Below are 22,574 nucleotides of genomic sequence, written 5' to 3'. Positions count from 1 at the left end.
CTGCAGCCCCCGCCGCCGCGCTCGCGTTCCGGGCGGGGGAGCTCCTAGGCGCTGCACCGGCCCCCAGCCCCGCGAAAGGCGCAAAAGCCCGGCCTGCGCGCGGCGTCCGCGGTTCCGTGTGACAGTGCGCGAGGGCTGAGGGGAGAGCTGTGCGCGAAGGACAAAGCCTGGAAGCCAGGCTTAAACCTTTCTTTTTCGTGGTCGTTTTGTAGGATCCGGAAACTATTTTCGTTGCGGAAAATGATTCTAGCCTCTTGGTAGAGAGGAATAATACTTTATACGATTTGCACAAAAATGAATGATAATTTAATGCAACCATTGGGTTGATGGAAAATAAATGAAACTCGTTCAGGTAGTGTTGATACTTGTTAAATCTGTCTTCGGGAATCATTCACATCCGTATACACATTTGTTCGCTACTTATTAAAGTGTTAAACATCGGCCAGGACTAAATTAGGAGAGAGGACACAAAGATACTTGATAAAAACGGGAATCCACAGTTCTCACACAGTGGAGGAAATACCTAAAAATAAACTAAAATATAATGCTCTAATAGAATTGAAATATACCAATTTGTAAAATGCTGCAGAAACCCAAAAGGCAGCATGATTAATCTGGCCTCAGAATATCTAAAGGCTTCAGATTCAACAGCCTTGAAGGATGAGCAACCAACTAGTAGAGACACACTTTTGTTTACTATCTGAGAACTATATTTTTACTCCACACTTTGCATAGGAGAGGAACAAACAGTCTAAAATAAATCGCCTTGGCAACTCCAAATCCTGTATACTTTTTTCTGGGTGTCAGAAAATAAAATTTTTCTTTATGAATAACCTCATTCTGAAAGTTATCTTCCACTTACATTTTAAAAACTCTTCTAAATAGTGTAATTCATACTGCAAACAACATCGATTATCCATTATTTTACTGACACATTAAAATTTTTCTGTTCATATAGTTATTTAATATTGTTCAAAAAGTAAATCAAGGCATATTAAACATTTTGAGTTTATTTGAGCAAAAATGTATTCAAATCAGGCAGTGGCAAACTGGAAGTGGTTAGGAAGGATTAACTTAAGAAAGAAGCCACCTGCAAGGTTTTTATAGAGAAGAAGCACAAGTAATACAAGAAAATTATTTGGCTATAACTGAAGCAGTGGCATTATCTGAGAAAACCTAGTTGGCTCTTTGAGACTGGTTGTTCTTTCCCTCGAGGCACTACAGGAATTGACTCTGGCTTAGATTTTGGTTTGCTTAGTAGGCTACCAATTATCAGAACAATCTCAGTCTAATGCCCTTCATGTTTAATTACTTCAACTGTATGCTGAGAAAACCTGCATTTTTTATCTCTGTTAAGCTGAGTTTCTTCCTATAGGTACTATAAGCAAATAAAAAATATTTTGGTCTGCTCAAAGTTTCTAAATAGCTAAAATGAAATCATATTCTGAAAACTGCTATAAATTACAGGGAATTTTTACTCATTGTTTAAGAGGTTTCTCAATTCTTAGAGACATTTGTTGAATAAAAACTACTTGAACGACATTTTAGAATACTAAGGCTGGTTAAAAAATAAGCTTTGATTCCCCATACATATCATTTGAGATGTTCCCTTTAAAGATGGAGGCTGATGGGAAAATTAAAAATGGTATCTATCACTTGTAGACCACCATTATTGTATGTAATTTTTTTTTTGTTTTTTAGTTGTCTTTTCTACTCATCCATCAGCTAACTCCCTTCCCCATCTTTAAGGTGAGCTTAAGGGCAGAATGTCATAGTGGAAAAAACAAAAGAAAAATTTTGGTAAAGCTAATGTGTTGATAAGAATCCTAAACACTTCTTCTTACACTACTGGTTTAAAGCACATACTGGGAGAATCTTTCCAGATAAGAGTTTGTCAACAGATTATCAGGATTTTTAAAAATGTTCATATTCTAAGGAAATAATCAGAAACATAGTCAAAGATTTCTGCTGAGATACTGAACACAGTATTACTTATAATGATTTTAAAATGGAAATAAGGTAAATATCCAATATTAAGGAAATACTTAAGTGAATCACGGTACATTTAGGCAATGTAATTCTAAATAATTACATCATTTAAAATAATGAATGTTGAGATTCTGGTTACAGAGATTTAAGTTTTTGAGATTTATTAGGTTGGAAAGTAAATAGTATACAGAACTCTCTATATATACACATATATATGCATATATATGTGTATATATATTATATTTGCTTATAGTACCTACACAGTTTGTATATGTATGTATGTGTGATATGCCATTGAGTCAGCTCTGACTCCTGATGATCCTATGAATAAGTGACATCCACAATGTCCAGTCCTCAACAGCCCTGCTCAGCTCCAGTAGAATCATGCCTATGGCTTCTTTCATGGAGTCAATCCATCTCATATTTAGTCTTCCTTTTTTCTGGCCACCTTCTATTTTTCCCAGCATTATTATCTTTTCCAAAGAACTCTGCCTTCTCATGATGTAACTGAAGTAGGAGAGCTTCAGTTTTACTTTTGTCTCTAGTTCTAGGACCCACTTGCTCATCTTTCTCGCAATCCAGGGTATCCATAGAGCTCTCCTTCAACATCTTATTTCAAAAGATACAATTTTTTTCTTAACAGCCTCTTCACTGTCTCATCCGTACATAAGAATTGGGAATGCGAGGGTGTGGACAATCTCAGCCTTGGTCTCTGATGACATCTTTGCTCTTGGTGATCTTTCCTAATTCTTCCATCGCTGCCCTTCAGAGTCTCAGTCTTCTCGTGATTTCTTGGCTGCAGTCTCCATCTGAATTGACGAGTGAACCAAGGTGAGCAAAATCTTTTAACAATTTCAGTGTCATCATTGTCTAAGTTAAAGTTCTGTATTTCTTCTGCAGTCGTGATTTTTGTCTTCTTGATGTTCACAGTCCTGCTTTGGCACTTTCTTCTTTCATTTTTCATCAGAAATCGTTTCAAATCATTGCTACTTTCTGCCAATACGATGGTGTCATCTGCATATCTTAATTTATTGATATTCCTTCAACTAATTTTCATTCCTCCTTCCTCTAAGTCTAGCCCAGTTTTTTGTATGATATGTTGTGCATACAAATTAAACAAAAAGGGAGATAAAATACACCATTCTCTGACACCTTTGCCTATAAGAAAGCATCTGTCTCTCCATATTCTGTCCTGACAGTGACTTCCTGTTGACAATACAGGCTACACATCAGGACAATCAAGTGCATGATCTATGTAGAAGCACATGGGAAAACAAACAAACTTATAAAAATGCAAATTTCTGCATTTTTATAACAAATGTGTATTATATTGAGAAAATAAAAATTTTAAATAAAGTTACATTTTGTACAATGGGAAAAAAGGGTCTAGACTAGATTCTAGCCCTAGAACTGGCATTAGCTAGCCTGAGAACGGTTGCCTGAAATCTATCATTCTCTAGGCAACTAACGCGTTCGCAGGGTGATGCTGTGAGAAACAAAAGGCAAGAGAGGAGAGAAAAGGACACTTCTGAAGTCAAGGGGGAACCGTAGGATTAAAAATGAGCCCACGGCCTCCTCCTCTCACCCCAATGCCTCTCCCTCCAAACCAAACTCTGAGTACTGTTACAACCAAAAAACCTTAACGCTTTTTGCAAAGGCTTTCGTAAGTTAACCCAGGACAGTCTGTCTGTAAAAAGCAATATCTTTTATTGGCCAAATCACCTATGTCTTTCAGGCAAAAGTCATTAATTAGGTCTACAAACTTTGGATGGCTTGTATGTGTTTCCTTTTGTGGACATTGTTACACAACAGTGCCCGGTTGAGCAACTTGCAGTGGCGAGCTCTTGGCCCTGCATTCTCTTCGTGCCCCAGTCCTGTAAACAGTGGGTGAACTTTATTTAGCTGTTTCAGCCTTCCTGGAAGAGTGCCTTAATTTAACCACAGGAAAGCAAGTAAAAAAGATAGGCGCATCGAGAGAGAGAGAGAGAGAGAGAGAGAGGGAGAGAGAGAGAGAGAGAGAGAGAGAGAGATTTTTTTCAAAAGCAAGTAAAAAAGATAGACGCATCGAGAGAGAGAGAGAGAGAGAGAGAGAGAGAGAGAGAGAGAGAGAGAGAGAGAGAGCGCGCGCGCGCGGAAGTGAGCGAGAGAGCAGAGAGACTGGAAAGGTGTAAGGGCTGAGGGGGCGTCGAATGACAGATGGTCTCAGAATTGAGTGTTGGTGGCAGACGCCTGGAATTTCTGTGAATGAAATCAGAATCTAGAAATGCTGGGCAGGGAAGAGGGCTAGAGAGGTGGGGGAAGAGCCCCAGGGTGGGGGTGGGGAAGGGGCGTGGTTAGTTTTCAGTAAATCTCGAACGGTACGGGGAAGAGAGGAAATGAGGCCAGGCGATTACGCGAGGCGTTGAAATGCTCTTGTACACGTACTGCAACTTTTCACAAAAGACAGATGCTGCCTCATAAAGAGCCGATCTTGTCAGCAAAGAGATCGCACTCCCACTTTTCAATATCCCCTCTGCAGACAGTCTCCGATTTCCAGGAGTTCCCCCAAAGGACAGGCACGGACAACTCCTAAAATTTCCAAAAATCTTAACACCCAGAGTGAAAAACTACAAGTCCCAGGATGCAGTGCTGCCCCGGCCAACCCCCAACACACCCTCCAGAGAAACTACAAGTCCCAGGATGCAATGCTGCTGGGACCCCGGAGCAGCTCGCTGAGGACGCCGTCCCCGTGGAAACTGGATTGGGGCCGGTGCTGCATGCTGGGAATCAGAAGGCCTGGCAGCGGATTGGTTGAGATTTGCAGAGATCGCTGTCCCCCCACGCTGGCCTGCGGTGCCGTAGGACTGGGGAAGGAAAGGGGCGCTGCGCAGTTCCCGTGGACGGAAGCGGGCGACAAACTCAGTGCGTCCCCGCCTCACCAGGTACTAATCTCCCGCGCGTCGCAGAAGGCGTCGGTGACTCGGCGGAAGTGATTCCCCAACTGCCCCGGAACCCACGGCGGCAGGCATCTGGGGGTGGGGGGGCGGCCCTGGACTGGGGGCTGTGGCGGTGCGCGGGGACCGGGTGCGGTGGCTGCGGTGACTGCGGTCCTGACGAGTGAGTCTCGGGCTGCAGTGGGGACGGAACTCCGGGCCCTCGTGGAGGACGAAGGGGGCTCGTAGTGGGCGCGCTCGCCGCCCTACTGCCCACCCCTTCCCATTTGGGCGGGGAAGGAGCGGAAGCCCTCAGCCTGCCCTGGCCGCCTCGGCTCCTGGTTTGGGGGAGGGGGAAGAGGGCGGCGGGACCTTTCCTGGCGCGTTCGGTGGGCTCGGGAAAGGGTGGAAGGAGGGGCGGCGGCCGGAGAGACGGGGCCTTCTCTGGGCTGAGCGCGGGGAGGGTGGAGTTAGGAGCATGGCAGCCCTGACGCTTTTCATTTTTGCCTTCCCCGTGTGCACTGAGATTCGTCCTTCTCTTGGAGGCAGTCCGCAGTCGTAGGAGAGGGCCTCGCTTTTTCCAGCTGCGGGACCCCGAGAACTTTACCTTCTGGGCAACTTACTGAGCGATCTCTGCCCAACCTGGTGGTTTGGGGCTGTCGTGCATCTACCTCCCAGTCTTGTCTGAAAGGAGGTATCTAGTGTCAACTACAGTGGCCATCGAGTTTCTCTTACGGAACTAAAACCTTTTTAGTAACGTATGGCTATGGAGTTCGTGTCACTAGTGCGAGCATTTCTACTCTGCATCGCCTTCAGTGTGGAAAGCAGCCTAAATCCTTCAGTTTCAAAACCTCATTTTCAAACTGACAGATTTGCTTTTTGATCTCCAAATAGTTTCCTTTTCTGTTTCGTGGACTAAAATGATAAATCTCATTTACGTTATAACTATAATTCGTAATGTCGAACCATCACAGTTTACACGTGGATTTATTTATCGTGGAGATGCAACGGCGAGGAAATAGCTGTGGCCCCAGGCACCGTGGATATTTATTATTTATTGCCAGTGATTTGGGGGTCCATACTTAATTTTAAGTTAATATTCTTTTATCCTTACGCATGAGATTTATCCAATTATTTACCATTCAAAAATATATATTTCAAATGGAGGATGCCAATTTCATTGCTTTATGGTAATTTTTAATATAATTAGACAATAGTTTATAGTTAGACGTTATAGTCAGCCTTATATATAAAGTTCTAAAGTAATATTAGTTTGTGTCTTATAAAATGTTTGGGGGGTTTGGATGTTTCAGTACTAGAAAATAATCTGGAAAACCTGCAGTTACACTGATAGGTGTTAATGGATTTTAGCTAACCTGTCCTTAATGTTTACTGTTCATAATAACCAAAAAAGCCCATTCCGTGATGCCTGAAATTTCAAGCCTAGGTGATTAAGAAAATAATAGCACCATTCATTCAAGAAATATTTATTGAGCATCTGTTATATGCTAGGCACTATAGTAGGCCTGCCCTCATGGAGCTGAGGAAGGAGAGAGGCTTTACAAAACATAAGCAAATATAGTTTCAGGTGATGAAAAATATGAAAGAAACCATAGCAAGATTAGAGTTAGATTAAGTTAGAGTGACTTGGGTGGGGGTATGTCATCTCAATAGGGAAGTGATCAAACTCCTACCTCTGGAGTTGATGTTTTGCCTGAAGACCTAAATGAGGGAGAGGTGAGGGAAGAAATTTAAGATAACTGTAACTGCAAATGCAAAGACCTTAAGGTAGGAAAGGACTTGACCTGTTAGCATACTAAGAAGGCCATCGTGGCTGGTGCTTAGTGAGGAGTGATGAGAGGTGAAGTCAGAGTGATTAACAAGGACTCAGTAAGGTGGAACTTGATAGTCATTTTTCTGTCTGTGATGAGAACCCATCAGAGGATTTTGTGCAGGGGAGTGACATCTGATGTATGCTTTCGATGACTAATTGCTGGGTGGCAAATAGACCACGTTGGAGGAAAGTGGGGAAACCAGCTCCTGAGGAGGCTTGTGGCCTAGTCCAGTTGAGAAATGGTAACTTGGGAGTTAGTGAGAAGTGGTCTGATTTGGAATGTAATTCGAAGATGGAGCCAAGTGGGTCTTGCCTTCACTCGTAGAAGAAAAAAAAGAAAAATGAGAAATCAAGTGTCTTGCCTGCGCATCTGGCTGAACGGTAGTGCCATTTACTGAAATGAGGAGGGCTGGGGGGTACACTGGTTTCTGAGGAATAAATCAGAAGTTCTGTATAGAATGTACTGAGTTTGATAACTTTTTTACAGCTCAGTGTGTGCAGTGGCCGAGTTGTAGATCCACAGCTGTTTCTCAGGGGACTCAGGGGAGATGTGATGCTAGGGAGATAATCTGGAAGTTGTATTTCATAGGTGATATTTGAACCTCATGGCTGACTGGGAGACATCAAGTAGAGAGTGTTAATGGAGAAAAGGGAGCACTCTGGTTAGAGGAGGAGCGAACAGCGGTGGGAGCAGAAAACAGGGCGTGGTGTCTGTAATACTAAGAGAAGAAAACGGTTCAGGAAGGAGAGATTAGTCAACTGTAAAACCCTGCCAGGAGTAAGATGAGGATAAAAATCGATCACGTGACCAAGCAAAGTAGTTGAAATTTGATAAGAGCCCTTCGAATGAACTAGTGGGCCAAAAATCTGATCTGAGCTGGTTAACCAGTGAACGGTGACACAGCACTTTGATGTGTTGATGGGAATAATGGCGGACGAAATCCTTGGGTAAGTGAGCTTCAGTGGGCAGGTTGGCCTTGGATAGAAGGGTGGTTTCTATTAACTTTTCTAACAAGAGAGTGGACATGGTATATACACACAGGTAGGATGAAGGAGGAAAGACAAGGCAGTTGAAGTGATTTGTTTCCGTTTTCCTGGCGAATTAAGTGAAGTCAGGGCAAGGTGTTGGAGGTTTGGGAAAAAAGCTGTAAATTCTCTCGGAATAGGAAAGCCAGTTTACTAGGAGGATCGCTGCAGTGCCCAGTGTCTGTTTAAAGTGCGTGGATATAAATGTAAGGTTAAGGCCAGTCAGTGGATGTGCCTCTTCTCCAGCCACATTCCGCTCTTCGGTTCAGAACTGTGCTAGGCAGAGAATTGGGTTTGGCGGGGTTGGCTTTGTGTGGGTGGGGACATCAGAGGAGAGGGCAGGGAGTTAGTGATAAAAGGACAGCAAGACGGGCGTGGCGCCAATTCCGATCAACTCTTAACAGTGGAGTGAAGCAAGGTCAGAACTTATTTTGTATTTCTTTCTATATTTCTTTTTAGCCCATCCTAATGGTTCTTTGAAATTTATTTCTTAATATATACTTATACTTAAATACACACTGTATAGTGGAAGTCGTCGCTTATACTTTTTAAACCAAAATAAAGGAATTTGGAGATCATTATCAAGGAGAGAGATTAGATAGTTTGCAGGAGTGAGACAAACTCTGGGAACACACAGCGCCTGGAGCCTTTAAGTTCTGTGCTGTGTGAGAGTGACTTTGTTTAATTAAAATGAGAAATTGAGAGTTAGAAGCATTTGTTTTAGAGGGAGGATGAATTGCGGATGGGTTCAACCATGAAATAGTAGAGCCAGAAGGGACTCGTAGATGCATTTTAGCCCAATTTCCTCATTTGGGGGGTGAAACAAGCCTGATCATGTCTTAACCTCTCTGGGTCTCGAGATAGAAATGCAAATATAATTGAATTAGTTCTAGGAAACATGAAATTCCAGAAATGTACAGGAATACATGTTTGATAAACTTGTATTATAATTAGCAGTTTATGGTAGTGGGTACAAAATCGTGAGACTGATGTTTACGTTATGATATTATAAACATGTGGCTGTGCCCTGGAAATCTTTAAAACAAAACTTTTTTAAGAATTAGAACTCATATTGACTCAATTCTGTTGTGAAAGACGAAATACCATCTCCTTCCTTAGTCACTCCTTCCCCTTAATATAACACAGAATGTTTCAATAAACTTAAATAGACATTTCCTGGAAAGAACAGTTTTCATTGTGGTTGTCTAAAAGTTCCAAGTTTGTTAGATGCCAATACCGAGGAAAAACATGAAAAGAATCACTTGCTCAAAAGCGTGGTGCTGTTGAATAACTTTTGTCGGAAAGCTCAGGATAATACTATCTATGTCTTGTCTGTGGCACATGCTTCATTAAATGGCCATGTGATTGCCTCTGTGCCTGATATGTGGGTCATAGAGAGAGAGAGACCTGTCTGCCTTGTGGAAACTTAGAGCTAGTTGGGGTGACAGGTAGATCTAAAAAGACACTTGTAAAGCAGCTGTGAAATATTTGTATCTAATAGTGAAGAAAACTATAAATTCCACAGTGGAAGAAAAGATGAGGAAGGGTACTATTTGCTAAAAGTATTAAGATTATCTACACAAGAGTTAAATATAGCATTGTTATAAGTCGAATAGGCCAGAATGAGAATTTTAACTCATGCTGGGAGACATGAATTCAGCGACACTATAAGCACATTCTAGGCAGGATATTTTGATGTCTTATTACAAATTGGAATTGTATCTTAACTTCTGTCAATTTGTATTACATAGCCAAAGCCTCTTCAGATAGGCCTGAACACGAGATAATTTTTAGTTAATGTAATTTACTGGTTTCCAAATTAATCTTTTTTTTTTTTTGTAATTTTAGATGTCAATTTTATTTTAAAATTTATTTAAATTAGTTTCAAGTAGACAGTGCATTGGTTAGACTCAAATTAATCATATTCTTACATGTAGATAAGGAGAGATCATCAGGCTGACTGACCACTATTCCCTTCATGAGCTCCTTGGTTCCATGCACTTATTAGTTCCTTTTTAAAACTCAGTTTTAAATCATAGTTTTCTAGTTATTTACACTTCTGAACATGTATTTTTATGTGTTCATTTATATGTAGAAAACATGAGATTAATAGGCAAGAAGCCACTTATTTCGCGTAGTGGCATCAAACTGTTCCTGTCATTCTAATCTGCTTTTTAAAAAATTAACAGTTTATCTTGGTATTTCCATGTCATGATAAATAGAGATTTAACATTCCTTTTTACTGCCCTGTAATATTTCATAAATATGGAATACTACATATATTTAGCTCATTCCTAATTGATGAACTTTGTGGGGTATTTTCAGTTTTTCATTTGTATACATATTATAGTAAATAATCTTGCCTTTGCTCATGGTGCTAGTGTTTTTCTAAAGTAGATACCGAGAAGGAGACTTGCTAGCCTCAATGATTCTGCTGCTGCCGCCTTCCAAAACTTGTGCCATTTATCTGATACCACCCATTTCTCCTCTCCTCCAACACTGAGTCTTAACAAGTTTTAAAGTTTAAGTTTGCATTTTGCCATTGGGATCAAGCACTTTTTTTACAGGTCCATGTGCTGTTTGTATTTTGTATTCTATTTTTTCAGAGTTCAGTGGGGCTTTTTATATTTCTTATTTTAATCTGCAGTGCATTTTGTTAGTGATGTCAGACAGCTAACATTTTTTTTTCAAGTAAATACCAGTGTAAAAAACCAAAAATATACAAAGAATAGACTTGCAGCAGTTGCTATCATCTGTTTAAATAATCCAAGCAAATTAACTGGAAAACTATTAGAACTATTAAGAGAGTTCTGCAAAGGTAATGGGTTACAAGGTCAACTCACTGAATTTAAAAGTTTTTCTTTAAAATACTAGCAATAACCTTTCAGAAAGTATAATTGGAAAACATACCCCATTCATAATAGAAACTACCCAAAAGTAGATCTAGCAAGAAATGTGTAATAACAAAATGGGGACTTGCCCAACCATTTAGCAAAACATGTTTATCACTATCGTAGTTAAAACAGGGGTATCAGTCAGGTATAAACAGACTGATGGAACTGAATATAGTCTAGAAATCCAGGTAGTGTATAGTATACGATAAAGGTAACGTTTCAAATCAGAAATAGGATGGGCTGTTCAAAGATGTTTTCAGTGTTCAATCCTAGATTCAAAACTGATTTCAATGTGGCCCTTGGCTCAAGTAGGATTTCCATTTGTTACCAAAAAATGAAAAACCATAAAAGAATAATGTTTCTATATACTACTCTGAAAGCACAGTGACGTGTCAGGCCTTTGTTCATGCCCTTGTCTTCTGCCTAGACTGACTCAAGCACTGCTCCTCAGCTGCTTGCTTTTACCTTCCTAATTCGTGTTTCCGGAACTCAGCTCAGTTATGGAATAGATCTTCAGATGTTCAAGCTGAGATTTTTGCCACCCCAGACTTAGATATCTATAGGTAATTTGTTGTTTAAGTCCAGATTTCATCTTATTTAAAATATTTTTAGTTTCTACCTAGAAACGAGGTTTGCTCTTAAGTCTTACTGTTGATTTATGTTCTTTGTTAGTGATGGGGAGTCTCCCCCCACCCCCCGCCACCATTTAACCCTTGCCGTAGAAAGGGTGGAATTGGTTTACTGTATTAGGAAGTCTGTAGAGAAAGTGTTGCTACCCAAAGGACTGCTAAAATGTGACTTAGCGTGGTTGCTTAGCTACTGCTACTTAAGTAAACATTCTAGATGTTTTGCTCTGGAAATTTTCCAGATAGACAAGTTGGCACTTGAAATTCTTGTTCTTCTAGCTTTTCTAGCAGTTTGTTCTTTTCGTTTTGCTTTGTTTTTTTGTTTTTTAGAAGAATGATTACAAAGCAGTATGAACAGAAGAAAATAATGGCTGATGAATTTTTAATTGCCTACTACTATTATCATAAAATGACATTTTTACATTTTAGAGAATGATCTAAGGAGCTCTCAGCAGTAGTGGAAAAGAAGTTTTAACGAGCCAGAATTTTTTACCATGGCAGTGCGGAATAACAGAAGAGAATATGGGCTGTAAAACAAAACTACCTAGGTTTAAATCCTCATGCTGTCGCTTAAGCTGTAGAACCCTTGAGCAAGTAGCAGCCTCTTAGCATCTGCACATCTTTATGATGGGAATAATAATTCCCTTGTGAAAGTATCATTTTAAAATAAAATGTATATAAGGCATTTAGTGCAATGTTTGCCCCTTGTAAGGCCGTCAAATGGTTGGTAATAACGCTGCACTGGCACAGCTGCCCTTATCTCACATTAGAAATGGAACTTTAAATCTCCTTCCATGCTTAGCCAGTGTTCTAGACCGAAAGATTTGATTTCTGCTCCCAGTCTGTCACTACCTGGAACAAATCATTCAGCCTCTCTTTACATCAGTGATGTTATTGGGGGTCGGGGTGGGGGTTGTTTTTTTTGTTTGTTTTTTAAGTGGAGGGATTATATAGGTTATCTCCAAGTGCCTTTCTTGCTTTAAAACGTTATGGTTCATTTTCTTGACCCTTCCCGTAAGGTTAGAATTAAAATATTGGGCTACAATTTCTTAGAGAATAAGATAGTTAGGATATGTTGTTTTCCTGACACACACAAAAAATAATATTGATACTAAGAAAATCCTCTTTTGAAGAAATGTTAAAATATAAAGTACTGAAAACATGAATCCTTTAGCATTCATTTTATTTTGTAAAATTTAAGATTTCTTTAAAAATTATAAATTTTTTACCACTCTACTGTTAAATTTCAGAACTTTGGCAACCTGCATGCAGAAGGGATGGAACAATAAAATGTATTAAAGATGTGTACATTTATATAAGAAGAGGGCAGGCCTTGTCCTTTTAATTCTCAGTACTTCATGTCCTTAGATTTATCTTGTTGTCATTCATTCAGCAAATATTTGCTTTAGTGCATATAGAAAGGTGATTAAGGCCAGGGATCTCGTTCAAGTTCAGTTCAGGTGAGGTCCTAAGGAACAGCATCTGTATTTTTAAACTCTTGTCAGAAAATTTGCCTTAAAGGAAAAAAGAAAAAGAACAAATCTTTATTTACACTTTATTGTCCTAGAACTGATCATCTTTCCTCAGATGTCCAGAAACTTGATACTATTTTATATTGGCTGGGAAACTCTTGCATAGCAAAGAGAGAGAGAGAGTCCTAAACTTGTAACACCAAGGACGTGTTAAATAATAATGAGTGAAAACATGTTATTTCAGCATTAGTCTTAATATAGCATTGTTATATTTTCAGGAAACTACTAAACTTCCTGTGGAAGCAAAGTAGAATTTCATAAGAACATAATGGGTAAGTTTCATAAGAAAATAACGGGTAAGTATTTCAACCAGTAAAATGCTGGTTTTTCTTCTCAAGGTAGACCTTTGATGTCAGTCAATGTAAGTAAGAAAACGGTCAGCGTGGACCAAAAGGAGTTGTTGAAATCAACAGCTTATGTCTACTAGATATTCTGGGAAGACAGATCAGTAACGTTATTGTGCGAAATATAATTTGTGATTCTTAATGAGCACTTGTACCTTAAGATATTAGAAACTTTCCCAACAGACATGAACGGTTTAGCTTACAAAGAGTACTAGAAGTATAAATTTAAATAATTGATAATTACTTTTGTTTTGTTCTCAGAGGTTGGCAAAAACTGCTAGGAATCTGTATGCTTGAGTAGTCTGTAGCTTAGAAGTCCTCCAGCTTTTTATAATGAGGAATTGCAAGAAAAATACACTACATGGCCTTTACTAATCGTTAATGTTTTGCCACATTTGCTTTTCCTATGTGTATATGTGTTTATATACACACCTAGACATGCACACACATACAAAAAAAATTTTTTTTCTGTGCCATTTAAGATTTAGTTGGACACATCTAAATCAGCATGTATTCAGTCCATATTCAGAATTTTCCAGTTATGGCAATAATGTTCTTTACAGCAGGCATATTATTTAAATCCAGGACCTTGTCAGAGGTTACTTACTACATTGACTTGTCTCTAGTCCTGCGGGGGAGCGGTGAGGAACAAGGTCCTTCCTGACATTTTAAAGTTTAGATTTGTCTCGGTGTTTTCTCCTGTTAGAATCAGATTAAACATTTTTGGCAGCAGTATTACACAAGTGTTTTCAATAGTTATGAATCTTAATTTTCAGGATTTCTAAATTAACTATTGAGAAATAAATGAGTAAATGGAATTTTGTGGCTGAATATTACTTCAGCTTTATCCTCTGTACTTCTCCTTTCTAGGGCTTCTTAAATTTTTAGAATAGGCCGTAGCATACTTTTTAGATTTTGATAACCATAAAAATTTAAATTCTGTCAGTACAATATTGTAAAAGTTACAGATGTGAGAAAGACCTGTGGCTGAAGCAAGCACTGAGGCCGTGGGGTGGCGGGTAGCAGCAGAGTGACACCTGTGCACTCTATCTCCTCACCTCTGCTTTGAATTTTTAAAGACTGACGTTTGTCTGGATTCATTACTTTCAGCAATGTAAAGTGAGCAATACCATATTTTTATTATTTTCATGGATCAAGAGTAAAATGCTGAGTAAAGCGCTAACTTTTAGAATTGGGGCATGTCAGAAGTTGCACTCACATGGCATATAAACATTCATTCATAAACACACTATGCCTCTTATTTTTAAAACGAGTATTTCAGGTGATAAAGTTTTACTATTTGAATATTTTGTCTTAATCTTCAAATTTGACGAGCTGCTGTGATCATAAAAAAGTTAATACTTCCTTGGAAAATACTGGTAAATTTCATCCAGAGTAACGTCCTCGAATATAGAGGTTATTCTGACATTGGAAAATGTGTAGAAAATAATAGACAAGAAATTAAAAACTTTAAAATCTTAGTGGCTCTTACCTCCAGAAGTGTTTCTGGTTTGAGTTCCTCAAATACTAACCTTGGTTAACCTGCTTATTTTTAATAAATGCGATTCAAAAATCATTTTACTACTTACTTTAGATGGAGAAGAAAAGACCTACGGTGGCTGTGAAGGCCCTGATGCTATGTATGTTAAATTGATATCTTCGGATGGTCATGAATTCATTGTAAAAAGAGAACATGCGTTAACTTCAGGAACAATAAAAGCCATGTTGAGTGGCCCAGGTAGGAACATTTCTTTACTTTCTCTTAATAGAGCTTCACTTATAATGTTTGATGAATGTATTTTTAAGTCAAATTAAATGACTCATAACATTTAAAAACAAAGAGAAGCGGTAACCGTTTGAACGTTTGCATGATTATGTTGCATCGGGAGAAAGTTGGTTTCTGCCATTCGCTGTGTTTAGCTGTTTACTCTAGTTTCAGTAAGACCACGCTGATTCTTTGGAAGGACCATTTCCCTTGGTTGGTTTCTGTGGTCAGCTTCTTCAGCACAGGACTCTGGTGATTTGTGTTCCTAGTTATGCATAAAGTTTGTAGAAGCTACCACCTCCCAAATGTCTTTTCTTAACATTTTCCTTTTTCTTTAGAGGTAATTTTTTTTTACCTCAAGAAAAATTTTTTCTTGAGTATTGGAATTTCTGGAGCATATGGTAATTCTATGTTTAACTTTTGGAGGAAACGCCAGACCGCACATCTTACATCCCTCCAGCAGTGCGAGGGTTCCTCGCGTGGCTTTCTTCACACCCTCACTGACGCGATGCAGTTTTTTTATTCTAGCCATGCTCATGTCAAGTAGGTATCCCATTGCGTTTTGGATTAGCATTTCCCTAATGGCTAATGATGTTGACTATCTCTTCAGGTGCTTGCTGGCAATTTATATATCCTCTATGGAGAAATGTCTATTTTAGTTCGTTGCCCATTTCTTAATTGGGTTGTGTGTCTTTTTGTTGTTCAGTTGTAAGAGTTCTTTATAAGTTCTGGACACTATATTCTAACCAGATATATGATTCGCAAATATTTCCTCCCGTCCTTTAGGTTGTCTTTTTCTTAATAGTGTCTTTTGATGGACAAGAGTTTTTTATTTTGGTGAAGCTCACTTTATCTCTTTTTCCCTTTTGCTGGTGTTTGTATTTTTTGGAGTCCTGTCTAAAAATCCATTGCTAAATCCAATATCATAAAGATTTACCTTTATGTTTTCTCATAAGAGTTTGATTGGCTTTAGTTCTCACATTTAGGTCTTCGATTTTAAGTTAGTTTTTGTATACGGTGTGAGGTGATGATTTGGCTGTTCTTTTGCACGTGGACATACCGGCACCATTTGTCGAAGAGGCCTTTCTTTACCCCACTGATTGCTCATGGCACCCTTCTTGAACATCAGTTGACTGTAGATGTGCAGGCTTATTTGTGGACTCTCAGTGTTCCTCCTGCGCTCTGTTCTTTATGCCACTACCACACAGTTTTGATTACTGTAGCTTTTTCATAAGTTTTAAAATTGGGAGGTGTGAGGCCTCCAACTTTTTTTTCTTTTTTAAGATTGTTTTGGCTATTTTAGATCCCTTACAATTCCTTTTCTATATTTTTTATTATGGAGGTTTTAAAACATACACAGAAGTAGAGAGAATGGTATAATACAGTGTCATGTGCATGTCCTTCAGCGTCAGTAGTTATCAACATCTTGCCGGTCTTGTTTCATCTGTTCTCGTTTTTTAAAGAGTATTTCAAGCGAATCCCTGACATTGTGTCATTTCACTTAGAAAATCTGTGCTAGTCCCCCTGCACCTTCCCTTTTTTCCAGACCATCAGTTTTACAAAGAAACAAGGTTATTTATCTAATGTCCATATCCTGATTAGACTTAATGTTTCATCCTGTAAACTCATAATTAGAACTCTAGAGGCTTGATTAGAATCTGGTTCATTTTACTAGGCAAGAATACTTTATAGTACTGTCGTATACTATTGTAACACATGTTTTAGCTATGTCCAGATTGATTAGGGGGCCCAGGGTTATCAAGTTGATTCGTCATGAACAGTTCCATAGTCAGACTTTCATATAATTATTTTAGCACTCACTGTGATTATTGTTGAGATGTACTTCATTTGGAATTACAAAACAGTGATTTTCTAATTCTATATGTTTTTTCTGCATTTATTTATTAGAATTCTCTTAAATTCTATTTGGTTGCCCTGAAATATAGTCTGTACAGGAAAAAGAAGATAAATGCTTGATTTTTCTCTTTACATATAATTTTTCAGAGTAATGAATTGGTTCTCCAGCATTCTCCAATAATAAAGAGTGTTTTATTTTGTTTTGTTTCGTTCCGTTTGGTTTTGCATGTCATTTTCAGCTCATCACTATATATTTTTGGTGGATTTCAATCCGATGTAGTCATTCTCACTGGTTGCTCAAATTGCTCCATTTGCTCCATTTTTATGCCAAAAATATGCTCCATTTTATGGCTCCTGTGTCTTTTTGACATGGCTTCACCATCGCTGTTGTACAGCTATACTACTTCCTGTAATAACAAGCTTTCTCAGGCTCATTTTGTACATTTTTTGTCAATCCAGAAAACAACCATTTTCCCAAAGAACGCTGTTTTCTTTTAGTGGGAAGTGGTACTTAGGGACCCAGTCTGGGTACGAGCAGGACTCATTGTTCCTGAGTCGAGTTGCTTTTAGTCTTTTCTCCCAAACAGAGCTTCAATGTACTTTAGGGGGAAAATCATGGACGCTGAGAAAGTTTTAATTAAAATCAAAATTAAAGGATTTTTGCTCTTTGTAAACTTGATCTCCTTTAAAATTTAAAAATAAGAGCTTTGTCCTGAAGATCAAACTTCAGCCCCAAATTAATGTTTGCATAAAAAGGAATGAAGTACTGATCCATGCTACAAAGTATATTTGAAAGTGGATGCACCTTCAAAACATAATGCTAAGTGGAAGAAGTCAGACACAAAAGGTCGCATGTCACGTGATTCCATTTGTATGAAATACCCAGAATAGATAGAAAGTCCCAAGGCTGGGGGGTGAGGAAATGGGAGTGATTGCTTAAAGGGCACAGGGCTCAATTTGGGGTGATAAAAATGTTTCGGAACTAGATAGAGGGGTGGTTGCACAACATTGTGGATCTATACTGAATTGTACACTTTAAAATGGTTAATTTTTTGTGATATGAATTTCACCTCAAAAAAAAAATCTTAATGTGTGTCTAGTCTCAAAGGCTTAAGTGCTTGTTGATAATATTTCATGCATATATTCAAGAAAGAGAATTTTAATTATTGGTAAACCAAAAGTTATCTTATGCCTTTGAATTATTTGCTGAATCCCGATCTCCTTTCTCCCCACTCACCTCACCCTGAACCAACACACAATTATTAAAAAGCTCTAAAAATAACTACATCTCAGAAAGTATATTTTTCTGCCTTTTGTATTCAGGTCACGTTGCTAGTGCTTGACTGCTAGGAAAATAATTTTATCCCTATAATAAAAGCTAAACGATAAAACCTGTACCTAGCAGAAGAAACTTCGAGAAATCACTAGAAACTGTTTATGAAATGTTATTAAAGGGAAGTGGCTTATAAGGAGACCTCATTAACATGATCATATTTTTAAAAACTAAACGGGAGGTCAGTAGATTTACCTTCCTGAAAAGATTTTAAAGTACTATTTCACTAATTTATTTTTGGATGCCAATTCAGTATAGCACAGGGCTGCCAATGGTCCAAAAAGACTTGATTCCCTAGACTGAATCTTCTGAAAGATTTGGCTTTTTTATGTCCTACTCATCCTTCAGTAATCCTACCAACAAGAGTCTTAGGACAAGGTACTTAAGTGTCCAGACTTTTAGGAGAGAATTAGAATTTTAAAATTCAATATTGATGAATCTCAAATGCTATCTTAATAAAGATTTTTTTTTATGTTTATACTCAGAAATCAAAATTAGATATTTCATTTGATGCTAGTTAGTTTATTCTTTTCACATTGTATTAGCTTGCTAGGGCTGCCATAAGAAAGTCCTGTAGACTGTTGATTTAAACAGCGCATTAATTCTCATGTAGTTCTGGAGGGTAGAAATTCCAGATCAAGTTGTTGGTTGATTTCCCTTTACTAGATGGCCATCTTCTCCCTGTGTCTTCACATTGTCCGATCTCTCTGTCTGTGACCCATTCTCTTCTTATAAGGACACCGTCGTATTAGATCAGAGCCCACCCTAATGACCTCTTTAAGGACTGTCTCCATGCTCATCTTGGCAAGACGTATACAAAAATTGGAATGATACAGAGATCTGCATGGCACCTGCTCAAGGATGCCATGCAAATATGGGAAGCGCTTGTTTAAAATGCTTCCTGACCAGAAAATAAAAGACCCTTCTCCAAATGCAGTTCACATTCCAAAGCACTGCGGGGTTAGGACACAGCTCAGCCCATAACAAACGTACTTCTTTTCTTTTCCAGGTCAGTTTGCTGAGAACGAAACTAATGAAGTCAATTTTAGAGAGATCCCTTCACATGTGCTATCAAAAGTATGCATGTATTTTACTTACAAGGTTCGCTACACTAACAGCTCCACGGAGATTCCTGAATTCCCCATTGCACCTGAAATTGCACTGGAACTGCTGATGGCTGCGAACTTCCTAGATTGTTAAATAAAGTAAATTATAATAAACTGTTAACTTTTTTCAGTATTTAATACCTGTAGTTCAGTTAGTAATTTTTTCATATAGAGCATGTTGCCTGTGCGCAGTTGAACTCTCAAGTTCATTGCAAAGCAGATTATCTTATGTTCTTTTGCATAGCAGTCACTTGAAATTTGTTTGCTACATCAACAAATTAAGGACATTTTCACAAATTGAGAAATAAACTAATATGCCAGTTCGTAGGTAGTTTGGCCTTATCCTTTGGATATGATTTTTAAAATTAGAGCGATGATACAGTAAATGCTGAAATTTAGGCATAATGAACACGTTCTACAGGTAAATAATGGGGCTACGTATTTTTATGTTTTTAGTGTTTTTTTTAAAAAAACTATTCTGATCTTATAGCCGTCGTTAGCATTACTGGAATTATGCAAATAATTGCATTATAAACATGTTTATAACTTAGCCAAATATTGATTTTTATAACTGTCGAAGAAGACATAAGAGTTGAAATTTCTTATGCGTCTTTTGATAAACTGCAGTATTGTTTAAGTGTATCTTGTCTTTTTGTTTATTGCTACAATTTAAGAACTTTATTTAAAAGCAATTTTGGAAGATTACTAGGTACAGCTTTTGGAGCACTGACTTTTTGAACTGTAGCCACATGGTCAACAAGTAAACTACATGACCTTGGTTTCATGTGCACTGTGCATTTTAGCCAATCCAAAGTACTGTACTTACACTGACTATAAAGCTTCCTTTGCAATATTCATTCTTCTTATATAGTCTCTTGTTATGATTATATTTCTGGATATTTAAATATGTTTTAGAAGACTCACCATGAACTTTATCCAGATCTTAAAAGCTAGACTTTTCTGAACTCTTCCAATCTTCCTGCATCCAACTGAAATGATACAAAATATGAAAAATATATGGAGAGATGCAGTGCAGATCTTATAATGCACTTTGATATAGTATATACATTATCTTCTAGTCATTAAAATATGTCCCAAAAAAGCTGATACCCATAATCTGTGGGTCTTCTATTGAAGTCTAACTTATAAAGAGGTCATTCAGCTTTTATACTGAGCAGACAAAAAGTTTGGAAAACTATGACAGCATCTCTGCTGAGGTGTGGGAAAAGCAGCACCATGGTTTGGTTTACTATCGTCTCTATCTTGGGGGTAAAACAAAGTTGTCATACAGGGTCTATGAATTAGGTCTTCAGCTTAGTTCTTCAAGACTGGTTTAATAGGGACCAGTTTTTCTGGAAACTGCAAAAACCATAAATAACCAAGTTCAACAAATCATTTTCCTCTTAGAAGACCTAACATTGTACTTTCTAGCTGATCGAAAGCAGTTAAATATGTTAATTGCATATATTTTAGTAACTTAAGACATACTGGTACATATTTTAGTATAGAAGATTATCAAGTACAAGAATTTTATTCTACTTGGTGACAATGCCAATTTATAAACCTAAATAATGATCTTAAAGGTTAAGGTGATAACTAGAATAAAGTTTAACTTTGACGGATTTTATAGGTTACTTTATATGTTAGATCCACAAGTAACCTTAAGTTAAAATATTGAAAAAGAACTGAAAGATTAGGAAAACTTGTATATCTTGTGGCAAATGATACTTGCATGTTAATAAAGGCTCTATTGACTGAAAGGTTTGATGAACACTTGGTGTTTGATCTTTTTAGCCTTAATTTTCTCTTTTTCCGAAGATTCGTGAAACTTTGCTTCAGGACATCTTGCCATACAATTGAATAGCAGGGATTTTTATTTGGTTAAATTTAAGAGAGAATCTTATATAGCATTGAAACCTTGACACTGATACTTGGTAATTAGTTTACTTTTTAAATTATGTGCAAATTTCTATTTTTTTCTGCATAGAAAATATTACCACCAAATCCTTTGTTTTATTCAGCTAATATTTCATTTTTGTACCGTCTGGATTCTTTTATGCCTTTTAGATTGCTTATCTTTCATGCAGTTGTTATTGATGGATAACAGTTTCCTTTTGAAGAATCTTGTTGATATTGAGAAATACAATTTACTATAAGCAGCCAATTCAGCACGTTAAAAGAAAAATACATTTAGAGACATCTTGCTATTCATAGACCTGTCATCTTAGTCATTTTGCTAAGTTTATCAATTATTCTTTCAAATTAGTGTAAATATTCTGAGAAATAATCTGAAATTGCTGTTCAACATTGAAGACTGTTTGAATTAACCCTAGGAATTCCTGTCTATATAGAGGAAATATCATGCAAATTAACAAAGCTTGGATGTATCCAGACTTAGCAATGCTAAGTTGAGCTTCTGATTAGTTATATTGAAGTTTCATAAAACATGATCTGGAAATCAATAGATGTCATTGATTTTTTTATATATGGTTTTATTTACAATATATACATCTGGTTTAATTTCAAGCCAGTCATATTTGTGCTAAGATTTTATATTCCTATTGGCTAAACTCTTATTTGTACCTTTTGGTTTGTTGATTTAAACGAATATTTATTAGCCCAGAAGTATTTTGGTATATTAGAGCACCGGCTGGAAGTAGGAAGTGTGAAATCTTGTGCTAATCAGCCACATGATCTTGAACAAATCACTGGGCCTTAATTTCACATCTAGAAAATTAGGAAATTGCGCATCTATAGAGTGATGTTTACCTTTTTTTTTATGAGCAAACAAGATTGTATTTATGGATGTTGCTTAAATCCAAGATAGTAACATTACAGATGATTAGATTAGAAGAATTATAAGAAAATGGCTTTCTTGCTGCATCTCTAAAATAATCTATAAATTTCACTTTTTGCTACTTTTGACTAGGCATTAAATATGACACATCAGTACTAAATAGATTAACTAGATTACTTTCTGATCCTTGTAGTTTTCTATTGCCTGCCATATAAAGAAAATTCAATTGCAGCTCTGGTTATCAGTAATTGTAATATAAAGGGAAATTTATGTGCTGTTTTTATAACAGCAGAAGCAATGCCAGATCAACTAGAAATTCATGCTTTAATTTAGTAATTTATCTACTTAATGTATCTCTAGCTGAAAACAAGACTTTTTTTAATGCCTTAGGAATATTCAGTTTCCTTTCTCACATTCCCTAGTCGATTACCCCCGCTCCAAGTTTTTTTTAAATTGGGAAATTTTAAAGTTGCTTTGAGATAGAACTTAGTCTTAATCATCAAATTGTTCTATAAGTTTTGTGTTTATTCCTTATAGGACACAGGTGTGTCAGAATTAG

The 22,574-nt window shown here is 37.5% G+C and overlaps 2 protein-coding genes and 1 pseudogene across 3 annotated transcripts in view; 2 read left to right on the top strand and 1 right to left on the bottom strand.

Annotated features, from left to right (window-relative positions):
- Nucleotides 1-2,745, bottom strand: part of TMEM70 (transmembrane protein 70) — an 8,893-nt gene extending 6,148 nt beyond the window's left edge. Inside the window, exon 1 of the mRNA XM_015598610.2 lies at nt 2,694-2,745. Coding sequence (XP_015454096.1) covers nt 2,694-2,745 — 52 coding nt within the window. The remainder of the gene's footprint in view (nt 1-2,693) is intronic.
- Nucleotides 2,746-4,718: 1,973 nt separating this feature from the next.
- ELOC (elongin C) lies at nt 4,719-20,978 on the top strand. Of its 2 annotated transcripts, none has more exons than XM_006924035.3 (4): nt 4,719-4,910; nt 13,032-13,085; nt 14,752-14,895; nt 19,122-20,978. In XM_006924035.3, the coding sequence occupies exons 2-4, from the start codon at nt 13,082-13,084 to the stop codon at nt 19,310-19,312; spliced, it is 339 nt and encodes a 112-aa protein (XP_006924097.1). In that variant the 5' UTR covers nt 4,719-4,910; nt 13,032-13,081; the 3' UTR covers nt 19,313-20,978. The 2 variants fall into 2 exon arrangements, with proteins under 2 accessions (XP_006924097.1, XP_006924096.1); XM_006924034.3 differs by having other exon boundaries at nt 4,908-5,085.
- Nucleotides 18,908-19,008, top strand: LOC112472723 (annotated as a pseudogene).
- Nucleotides 20,979-22,574: the final 1,596 nt, after the last annotated feature.

This window comes from Pteropus alecto, unplaced genomic scaffold (assembly GCF_000325575.1).
Source record: "Pteropus alecto unplaced genomic scaffold, ASM32557v1 scaffold87, whole genome shotgun sequence".
In the NCBI taxonomy this organism is placed as follows: domain Eukaryota; kingdom Metazoa; phylum Chordata; class Mammalia; order Chiroptera; family Pteropodidae; genus Pteropus; species Pteropus alecto.
Note: the sequence above shows the minus strand (reverse complement) of the source record. Positions and strands in the feature narration are given on the sequence as shown.